The 12,299-nt window shown below is 38.1% G+C and overlaps 1 protein-coding gene across 2 annotated transcripts in view; it reads right to left on the bottom strand.

Annotated features, from left to right (window-relative positions):
- The window catches only part of LOC139452701 (cytosolic purine 5'-nucleotidase-like), a 215,393-nt gene that overhangs the window by 177,094 nt on the left and 26,000 nt on the right, over positions 1 to 12,299 (bottom strand). For both annotated transcript variants that reach the window (XM_071234255.1, XM_071234256.1), the window contains exon 4: positions 4,175 to 4,292. In XM_071234255.1, coding sequence (XP_071090356.1) covers positions 4,175 to 4,292 — 118 coding nt within the window. The remainder of the gene's footprint in view (positions 1 to 4,174; positions 4,293 to 12,299) is intronic.

The raw sequence follows: 12,299 nt of genomic DNA, 5'->3' as shown, positions 1-12,299 counted from the left end.
TCCCTTCTCAAAGCAAAGTCTGGTCTCATTGGTACATTCTTTCTTAGCATGCAGATCACGAGTGAGTGAGTGAGTGAGTGAGTGAGTGAGTGAGTGAGTGAGTGAGTGAGTGAGTGAGTGAGTGTGGTTTTACTCCGCTTTTGGCAATATCCCAGCAATATTCCATCTTAGAACTACAAGCCACATAAACATTAGAAGTTGAAATATTTACTGTCTAGGGTGAGTGGGTGGAGTGAGTGAGTGAGTGAGTGAGTGAGTGAGTGAGTGAGTGAGTGAGTGAGTGAGTGAGTGAGTGAGTGAGTGCTTTTAACAGTATTCCAGTTATATCACTGCGTGTCAGCTTAATGTGGGAGGAAAGCCCTAAGTGATGCAGGTCTCACACGTTTACCACTTCGGTGAAACCCAAGAGCACGGGTATGGTGCTGACAAACCTAGAAACATAATCAGGGCGAACTGGGATTCGAACCCACAATCATAGGTTTCTGGCATGCCCAAGGGACCAGACTCTGTGCAGCGAATCGCGCCTTAGACGACTGGGCCACCCGTGCCTCCTATCATTTGGAAGCTCTTGTTGCTATCTGGGTAGGGCTGGGACGGGTCCAAATTTACTACCCGGGTACCCATCCCCCTATTCGGTGACCCTACCCGGGTACCCGCTGTAGGTCTCAAGAATTGAGAACAAAATGTCAGCCCTGGCAAAAACTATTTAGATATATGTATCAAATGATAAGATCATGCCTACACAGGAGTTGATTGAAGCTTTATCTTTGCTCAATCATATATAAGTCAAAGGAATGTGTGCATCGTCAGAAAGAAATGTGAACATTAGCAACTTGTAGTGTAACCACTGAGCTGTAGTGAGCTTTTGTCATTAAACAATATATCACATGACTAGCCACAGATCCAGGTAGTAGTGTGGGTACCCATCCTATATCTGGGGATACAAAACGTTACAAAAAGCCTATGTGATATTGAAGATGTTGAGTCAAATCGTTCATTGTGCAATGTCACTGAAGATAAATTGAGATTCTTATACGAGCACGTGTGTCATACTGATTTTACGAAACGAGTGTCAGAATTCGTGTATTTCCTGATTGATGATGTAAACAATACACTGGTGCATGCAAAGTCATATTTGCACAAATGAACACAGTTATTATAAACTTGGTTATTTCTAACCCTATGGGTGATAAAACATATTATTTTTCATTGCCCATTATATGAAGGATTACAGCGTCGTGACATAATTACTCCACGTTGTAAGGTTGTATCCTGTTTGAAGTCAGTATTTTTGTATCGGAAAACATGGATAGATTTTTAATGTTTGGAAAATGTTTAGATAATTTCTTTAACATTTGTGAGGATATGATGTAAATGTTCACATTTAACTATACACAACATGCACCACTGCAACCTATTATTGAAAAGTGCAACGTAATATTTATGTGTATGTGAAAGAAATTTAAATTTGTGTCTGACTTGCCCTTATTTTTCAACCCAACTATGATTTTTAATCACTCTCAATAGCTTTAAGCTTTATGTACCACACTACACCACTAACCTCTCTGATACGTGTAATTTGTCATGCTTTCTTGGGCTTGTCATCAAATTGTGGATACTTCAAGATTATGTGCACGTTCATTTTACGTTTCACTGAAAACTACATTAATTTATGTAAAATCGTGACGCAGTCGTCAGAGATCTGAGATTTTATTTATATAGACTATTTTATGCATCTATGTCTGACCTTGATAAATTCATTGGACCAGCACCTGGTTTTGTCCAATGAAACTAGGTTATCTTGTCAACATGAATTTAGTGTAAGTTGAATCAAGTTCCTTAAATCGAGCCCTCGCTTGAGTTAGTGAGTGAGTGAGTGAGTGAGTGAGTGAGTGAGTGAGTGAGAGAGTGAGTGAGTGAGTGAGTGAGTGAGGCCTGTCAGCTTAATGTGGGAAGAAAGCCCCAAGAGATGCAGGTCTTAGACGTTTACCACTTCGGTGAAACCCACAAGCACGGGTATGGTGCTGACACACCTAGACACATAACCGTGGAGAACCGGTATTCGAACCTACAATCATATGTTTCTGGCGTGCCCAAGGGACGCAACTCTGCACAGCGAATTGCGGCACCTTAGACGACTGGGCCACCCGTGCCCCCCAGATATCGCTTGATCTCACCCATGCCATATCTCCTGTGGGAGCCAGTTTTGGATGATAAATTATCATTGATCACATCATGACGAATTTGTTAAGAAAAAGATGTGATGCTTTTTATTGCAGCTTTACAGCAGTGAACATCAAGAATGTGTGAGTGAGTATGGTTTTACGCTGCTTTTAACAATATTCCAGCAATATCATGGCGGGGGTCACCAGAAATGGGCTTCACACGTTGTACCCATGTCGGGAATTGAACCCGGGTCTTCGGCGTGACAAGCGAACGCTTTAACCACTAGGCTACCCGACCGCCCTTCCTTAATAGTAACTTTCACTACTAAAACAAGGTACGGACAGCAAAGGCAAAGATACAATTTTTTTTAAATTAATTACAATTTTGTACATAAAAGCGATAAAACCCTTTCAATTACATTACCAATCTCTGGTAGATTAAGAGTCCAATGTACCATTCTGACTCCCTTATAAGCCAGTGCTTCCGCTGACTTCTGAAACTGTCAGTCCCGATGGACTGGCGACTCTAAAAATTACCAGTCCAAAATTTTGTCAGTCCCAACTTTCAACTAATTAAAAAAAATATAAAAATTACCTGGTTTTAATTCTTTCAACATCATGTTTAATGCAAAGACATCACGTCTGAAGTAACTTAGTTAGATCTACACAGCATTCACAAAAAAATCAGTCACAAGTTTCTTTCTTTTTTAATATTTCAAGGCTAATTACAAATCTACAACAACAAAAATATACAGATATACCGGTATATTAAACCTCAAAGCAAAGCAAAATGTTATTTCCTTGCAATAAAAACAAAAACGGGAAAACATGACGGTAACAGACAAACTGACTTCGTTCAAACTATATACTTATATAAATATCGCTGATGTTTTGTTCAACAACAAAGATTTATAAGGTACTTTATTTGACGGTCCACAGGGCTGGCAGTCACATGAATTACCGGTCCAATCCCAATTTTACCAGTATATACTGGTAATTACCAGTAAACGGGAACACTGTAAGCAGGTGTTTATGAATCTCAACCAAATGGTGATGGCACCTGTAAGACATGCTTACAGTACTGAATCACTGTTCAATAGGATGCATGTCCATTATCGTTATCAACCGGATGTTGTGAGGTTTCATGGTTTCCGCAACCCGATTACTGTGTATTAGGTTGAATGTTTACTTCGTGATCTGTGAAGCTAATGATATGAGGGTAAGGATATACCAAATGGCACTTGTCGACAGCAACAAGAGTATGGTTTCTCAATGTTTAAATATCATCATATTTCAGTGTAATGATGAAAATGTTCCCATAACACTAAAATCAAGGAAGCATTATTCAAACAATCCTCACTAAATACAGACATTGAGCCTTGTAAGATATACATCTGCATGTAGCCATGTGTTTTGATGATATTTAAATAGCTCATTTTCATAACTTCAAGTATCTCAATAAGTGAAATCAAATCGTCAATGCCAGAAATTAATCTGTCTTGAATGTCTACACCTCAATGCTGTAAAAGGCTGGGTATGGACAATGTATGACTTTTTCCCCAACAATAAGCATCCTAATTCTAACCAGCAGATCATATGTGCTTCTAGACAACATCTAGTCTCTGAAATCAATATATTTTACAGAAAAAAAACAGTTGTTAAATTATTGTTATAAAATATTACAGAAAGGAGCCTAGAGACTTTCTTCATTTTCAGATACTACAGTAATCTAGACTTGCCAAACATTATAGACTTGCATGGGCTATATTGGATATATTTGTTTCAGGGTCTGTATGACAGACTAACGTGCCTCCACAAAAATCAAGATTCACATTCTCGTGTTTTCTGCTACCCTTTATCACAGATTCTTCCATAAAAAAGAAGCAAGGTCAAACACATTATAGTGCATTATATCATCATGATACACTTTCAGAACCAGAGCCATACAAAGATCACTTCTGGAGGCATCTGAATGTATCAGTTGTAAGGGGAGATAACTGTGTGCTTACCTGATTGGAAAGGTCGGATCATATTCAAAGTCATTGATTGCTTCAGGATAGCCGATGGCTACCATCTGCTTCTTCAAAAGGTCGAAGCCAAGGGATTCGTACTCTGGTGACTTGTATACTGAAAATATAAGTAACATCACCCAGTATCAGTAACATTGAGCAACGTATTAACAACATAAACTTGAGTGACACCAGCAATGTACAAGCAACATCAGAAAGACATCTGTACCATAAGCAATGCAACTGCCCTGATACCCTGTTCACATGTGCCGCTGTACATATGCGTGTATATGTGCATATGTGTGTAGAAATACATACGTGAGGATATTTGTCATGTGAACGCGTTTATATGTGTGTATATTTACACCAGGAAATGTAAATGTAAATTTGCACTGTGTGTAAATGTTGCAATGTGGACGTTTATGTAAAGATAAGAGGACGATCTAATTAATATCTGTTCTTTTGCCAACACCAAACAAATTGTCAACAGTTGCCCTCTTTTATGCGTATATACAGAGTTGAGCGGACAGTTTTTCTTTTGGTTTCAAGGAGTCAAAACTTTGAGTACAAATTAAATCAAACACATGTTGCTTCATGCGAAAATGTTCGGTGAAGTAACTCTCTTCTCATTCAATTTTGATTGACAAATATGTGTGCCTTACACAATTTACATACTTTATTTACACACATATGATGCTTTTCATGTGAACTAATATGCAACATAAGCAACAAATATGCAACATAAGAAACAAATATGCAACATAATCAACAAATATGTAACCAAAGCAACAAATATGCAACATAAGCAACAAATATGCAACTAAAGCAATAAATATGCAACTAAAGCAACAAATATGCAACTAAAGCAACAAATATGCAACATAAGCAAATAATATGCAACATAAGCAACAATTATGCAACTAAAGCAACAAATATGCAAAATAAGAAACAAATATGCAACATAAGCAACAATTATGCAACATAAGCAACAAATATGCAAAATAAGAAACAAATATTCAACATAAGCAACAAATATGCAACATAAGCAACAAATATGCGACTAAAGCAACAAATATGTAACATAAGCAAAACATGTATGCAACATAAGCAACAAATATGCAACATTAGCAACAAATATGCAACATAAGCAACAAATATGCAACATAAGCGACAAATATGCAACATAAGCAACAAATATGCAACATAAGCAACAATTATGCAACTAAAGCAACAAATATGCAACATAAGCAACAAATATGCAACATTAGCAACAATTATGCAACTAAAGCAACAAATATGCAACATAAGCAACAAATATGCAACATAAGAAACAAATATGCAACATAAGAAACAAATATGCAACTAAAGCAACAAATATTCAACATAAGCAACAAATATGCAACATAAGTAACAAATATGCAACATTAGCAACAAATATGCAACATTAGCAACAAATATGCAACATAAGCAACAAATATGCAACATAAGCAACAAATATGCAACATAAGCAACAATTATGAAACTAAAGCAACAAATATGCAACATTAGCAACAAATATGCAACATTAGCAACAAATATGCAATATAAGCAACAAATATGCAACATATACAAAAGAAGCAACAAATAAGCAATGTATATTGATATCTCTGTAAATTCAGCCAACTTAATTTTGAAATCCTTGAATAACTGAAGAGTGCTCAAATTGATATTTCACCAGCGCAAATAAAATTGTCATTTCACTCAAACACTAGACTAACATTTAGTCTATGAAATCTTATAATACACAATACAAATCTTGACGATGCTGATTGTGGAATAGAGCTAGCTAGAGCTGGCTAGACTTGCTTTTGTATACGTTTCTAGATTGTGTTTTTTTTCATAAAGTAAATATATTCCAGAGTCATGGTGCAGGACGACTCAAACACCTAAGCTGCCAGTTTTAGACAAAACCCTGCCCTTGTTATCAGGGGGAATGAACATAGTCCTCCTTTTCCCTGTTAAGGAAAACCCTTAACGTATGTAAAAGAAGTGATTATTTGACAAGAAATGGGACTTGTGATAACAAAACACTTGATGGAGGTGCCAGTCCATGAGATATCAATAGTGTACAGTCATTGTCATCAGAGGTCCCATAATTGGCTAATTTTCAGCTCCGCAGATGGACATTTTGTTTCCAGGAGGAAGTGCTCTCCAGATAAAACAATCAGTACGCAAAACCTTTAAGCTTCAGCTATTTTTAATTGGAATGAAATCTGTCTTTTCAGCAAGTTTCCGCTGTACATGGTGTAGTTGAAAGTTACACATCCAAGACTATCTACCAATTAGAAAAAAAGTTGTTTTTTTAATTGAAAGAAAATTGGGGCAGGGAATTCAGTTACTGAAAGACAAAGAATGGTGCTATTTCTGTGAATTTAAGACAAATTGGAGCTTGTGTCACGTGCAGATTGCATTTAAAAGGTTGAATAATCAACAGTAGAGGCTTTAATGTTACACACTAATTAACTTGATTAGAAGGTGGGAATGCTGCATTTTTATATTTTGGTTGCAAAGAATCAAAGCAGGATCTATTTTTGCATTTAGGACATGGTGTTTCAGACTTCAATGAATCACACAAAAATATTAGGAAATAAAACAGACCCTGTGGAGTTTCTGGGTAAGAACAGTCCCCAGTACGCCATTCCCAAACTTAAGCACATTTAAGATTTATCACATGAAGCACATGTGGTCTCCCATAGGCAAGTGACTTTGCTCGAAATATGCCTCTGTTCACCCAGCAGTGAATGGGTACCCGGTAGGATAAGATGGTGACTGTAAACCATCTAACACCTCAAAGGCAACTTGGATGCATGCTCCCTAGGGAGCTGAGAACGAAAATTGACTACAAACAAGGGTAACTTGCCTAGAGTAACAATGTAGCTCTTTGAGCATGCTTCAGGATGTGGAGCGGCGCATCATAAATATAGGCACATTAACATTGTTGTTGTTGTTGTTGTTGTTGTTGTTAAAGCAGACAAGCATGGGGATTGGCCAGGCAGGTTCTGGGGATTGGGTGTTTTCATGACATTGTACCTGCACATGCTTTCAGTCATCGGATTGCCTGGTCCGGATTCAAACATGTACAGGCAGCCATGACCTGACTGTAATATTACTGGGGGGCACGGGTGGCCCAGTCGTCTAAGGTGCCGCGATTCGCTGTGCAGAGCTGCGCCCTTGGGCAAGCCAGAAACCTATGATTGTAGGTTCAAATCCCGGTTCGCCCTGATTATGTTTCTAGGTTTGTCAGCACCATACCTGTGCTCATGGGTTTCACCGAAGTGGTAAACGTCTGAGACCTGCATCACTTCGAGCTTTCCTCTCACATTAAGCTGACACGCCGTGATATAAATGGAATTCTGTTAAAAGCGGCGTTAAACCCAACTCACTCACTCACTGTTATATTACTGACTGCTGGGTTAAACAAAACAACATAATGATATAACAAATGATGAAATATGAGTTAATTGCAATTTACTATTTTCTGAAAATTTTCAAGCTATTTTTATCTTAACTTAGCAAAGTTTACAAAAAGCTTCTCATAATTCCTTTCGATGATTGGATACAGTGTCAAGTGTTTATGCATTTTGTATCATATCTTGATCCGACAACAGAGGCATGTTCGGTGTCACAACAATGTGTAATGGTTGATTTATGATTCAAGGAGAAATCTACAGGGATCTTGTCGACATCTTCTCACCTGTTGATAATTCATTAAGGGAACCACTGATCTGAAACTGACATCTAACACACCTAAATTGTCATTTTCACAAAACACAAGAGCAATTTTACATTCATAAAAGATATCCGCTCTAATATGGACAAAAACCAGTGGCTCGGTTGATGGGACTGACTGAAAGACGACTAACACTAGACACTTCACAAGTCAACTCGTCATCCATTGACAAGTTTCTTCAATAATGTGAAGCATTCACTTTGAATTAACAAAGAATGAAGGATGACAGGTAAATCATGTCAGTCTCTTGACACACCAGCTTGATTTTCTTTTTAAAGAAAAAAGAAGATCTAAACTCAGCAGGAGAACTTGCACCACTTGACCATCTGTCCCTTGTGTTTCAGATGGCTGCTCACACAAATCTCATCTGGGACCGTATCATAACCAGTTTACATTTTTAATTTTCATACATCCTCACAATGTTTGTATTTGATTGTTAAGATTTGACAGTCAATTTGACCTTGACAGAGTGAGTACAACTTGACCATGTATTCCTTGTTCCCTTGTTCCTTGTTTCCTCCATCTCACCAGGAACCGTATCAAAATCACTTGCAATTTAAGTCAAACACCATCGAGTTGAACGGACCTAGGTAAATACTTCGAGTTAGCAGAGGTTCAACAAAATAAAAAAATGAACTCGACATGCATTTGCCGATTGACATGAAGAATGAAAAACATGAAACATATGCGACAAACAAACAATGAGAAAATGAAATAAATGTCGACCTATCAGAATAAATGACTTCGAGACAACCGTAACTTCGACACATCTGATTCGACATGTCAGAGGTCAAACAATGATGAATAAAGAAAGAATAAGCAGGGACCAAGCTTCAACTTCGAGACAACTATAAGTTTGACACATCAAAGTTTGACACAACAGTGTTAAACTTTCACAATAGCTATCTCTACATACCATGAAAAGTTACATTTGTACTTCAAATTACTAATCAAATGTTTCAACATGACCTTGACATTAAAATGTTTGACGTGAGAAATGACGTCGGTTCTCCTTAGTCGGGCAAATGGTTCAACTATTTCATAGCCTATACAATGCAACATGGTTCCAGGAATCTCTGAAGATTCATAACCAGAAATAATTTTAAGAGAGTTTCAAGTGCATGTCTTTTCTCATTGAAATGATAAAGAAATTGAAAAGAACTTTTGACATGACCCCTCAGACCTCAGCCTTCTTCTGTCATTGAACACTATAACAGAAAGAGAAAAGTAACTTTCGATAAAATTATCTATTATCGAAAAATCACGCATTTTTATTCAACTGCCAGATCAGCATATTTCAATATGTCACGGTTCACTTGTCTTGCTAACCTCCATCATAAAGAGTCCGGCTATTCAACTTGCAACAGTACGTTCAATGCATCTCTTCCCCACAATGAAGGCACTTTTTCTCGAATTGTACTGATCGTCCTATGCAGAGAAAGCAACAACTTTTCACACATTTTATTTCCCTACTCCCAAGTCCCGCGCTCTTTGATAGCAAACCATTCACAGTCCTCCATGGCTGAGCAAGGGATGGACGCAAGGCAAATTAATTCATAATTTTTATATTGGAACAGCTGCCTGTTTTCAATAGACTTCCGGTATCTAGCTCCGATACTGCAGGACTTGAAGAGCTCTCTAATGAGCTAGCATCATGCCACGGTGCATCTATGTTGTAAGCTTCTCGAGAGTCGGGTGTTTGCACAAACACATTCTCCTCATCGGGAAAATGTCTAGGGGCTCGATTTGATGTAGCTACTACTGTTTAGGCCGTACCAAATTTTTGACAATTCTTTTACATATTAATTATTAATTATTGCGTGTCAAAGTATAACAATAAATTTGACTTTAATTCAAATGATGTAATTACAGGCAGATATAAGACACAGAAAATATTGAAATGTGGATGTGTTCAAACACTGCAAATATGCTTTTAAGGACTGAACTTTTATTTACAGTTACCTTGAACATGTAATTTCAAAGCAAGTGATATTAGTTTCAACCATATATAGTAAAATCATTCTCGAAGTGAAAATTTTCAAATATATTGGAACTTTTTCAAAGCAGTATCACTTATGTTTGGAAAAAAAATATCTTAATATTATTTGCTTGTTGTTGAACGCCGCTCTAAACATTCCAGCTAAATGTCAGAGGTCTGTAAATAATCGAGTCTGGACCTGACAATCCAGTGATTGATCACATCATGAGCATTCAATCTACGTTATTGGAATACGATGACATTCATCAACCAAGTCAGCAAGCCTGACCACCCAATCCCGTTAGTCGCCTCTTAAGACAAGCTTAGTCCCTTTCTACGGCAGGCATGGGTTGCTGAAGACCTATTCTACCCCGGATCTTCAATGGTCTCTAAATACTCTGAAATGCATACAATACAATGAAAATGCTGAATAAAATACCACAAGAAATAAATCCCATGAAGGACAATACATTTTTTTTCAATAAACAATTGAGTTCAGGTTATGCCAGAGTGCAGGAGGCTACAAGTATGTCAGTGGACCACAATCAGAATACTGGACGTTACTGTCATTATCAATTTAAACTTACAAGCAACATGTTGACATGTGAGATCTATATCAGGCCTCCCGTACAGAGACAGTCAGCACATCCTGATTCTAATCTCCGTGGCAACAAAAGGCTAGAAGCTGAGGAGTGGGAAGATTTTGTTTCAATTCCAACAATTTTGGGCAAAGAAAGCCCTAAACCTCAAAAGATTTTTGTAGAATCATGGCTATTTTCTGCTTGAATGAAAAAAGATCTTAACGCCGACAACTACATACAATAGCTGCCGAGAAAAAACTTGTGGTATGGGTCTGGTCTGGAATATGATTAGCTGGGATTGTGTGAGAAATAAATATCCTGTTGTCTGTCATGGCTGGTTTCATTTGGTCAACTAGTTTGTTTACTGGCTTGATCGTGGTAATATCTTATCAAAATACATTTTCTGTCATGGTAATCCTGATAACAAATTTATACCCCATCCGTATCACCCAAGATCAAGCAGCCACTGTACTTGTTCTCTACTGTTATCATACCCTTCTGTGTGGAGCAAAACAGATTTTGGTGTCAATATCTGTTTTATGGAAAAGATGGATATATTTGAAGGCTTACCAATGAACACATCAACAATCTTACAACTATCAGTGGAATACCCCGTGGGAAGTCTGGATTATAATGGGGGGCACGGGTGGCCCAGTTGTCTAAGGCGCCGCGATTCGCTGTGCAGTGTTGCGTCCCTTGGGTTCGCCAGAAACCTATGATTGTGGGTTTAAATCCCAGTTCGCCCCGATTATGTTTCTAGGTTTGTCAGCACCATACCCGTGCTCGTGGGTTTCACCGAAGTGGTAAACGTCTGAGACCTGCATCACTTCCAGCTTTCCTCCCACATTAAGCTGACATGCTGTGATGTAACTGGAATACTGTTAAAAGCGTCGTTAAACACAACTCACTCACTCACTGGATTATAATGGTCCCCAGCAACCTCTGTTGGGTGGTCAGGCTTGGTGACTATATCGATTGCATGTCCTCATACCTAGACAGTATGGATCATTGCTCACAATATCAATCACCAGATTGTCTGGGCCATCAAACAGCTGGAATAATGCTGAGGGTGGTGTTAAACAAAGAAACAACCAAACATGGTGAAACACATGGTGATCTCAACAAGGTCAAACAAACTAGTGGTTGATATCATGAGCAATGATCAACGCCATTGGAGCATGATGCGGCACCATCAGATAGGTCATGCATTCCAACCTCCGTAATTTCGCTGGCTTTAATTGTGAGGTACTGGCAATCTAGTCTACCCTAGACTCCCTACAGGTCTCCGCCAGGCAAGCTGCTGGTTGATAGTGCAAAACATCAGCGATATTCATATGAGTATATTTTTTTAATGAAGTCAGGTTGTCAGTTACCATCAGGGTTTCCCCTTGTCTATTTTTAGTGCAAGGGAATAACATTTCGCTTTCCTTCAAGGTAAATATATACTTGTACCGACTTAGTGTCTAAATTTTCAAAAACAAAGAGAGAAAGTTGTGACTGAACTTAGTGTGAATGACGTAGATCTACTGAGTTACTTCAGAGATGACGTCAAGGCATTGAACATGATGTTGAAAGAATTAAAACCAGGTAATTTTTATACGTTTTTGTATTTGTTGAAAGTAGGGACTGCCAAACATTTGGGGGATTGGTAATTCTTAGTGTTGCCAGTCCACCAGGACTGGCAGTTTCAAAAGCCAGCGGGAACACCGACCATTATTACAGGTGTGAAGTTGTCAAGGACAGTTAACTCAGGAACATGTATGATTCATGTGATGCCATTAGAATCTAAACAAACAT

This window comes from Haliotis cracherodii, unplaced genomic scaffold, assembly GCF_022045235.1.
Source record: "Haliotis cracherodii isolate W230 unplaced genomic scaffold, xgHalCrac1.p SCAF_9, whole genome shotgun sequence".
Lineage (NCBI taxonomy): Eukaryota > Metazoa > Mollusca > Gastropoda > Lepetellida > Haliotidae > Haliotis > Haliotis cracherodii.
Note: the sequence above shows the minus strand (reverse complement) of the source record. Positions and strands in the feature narration are given on the sequence as shown.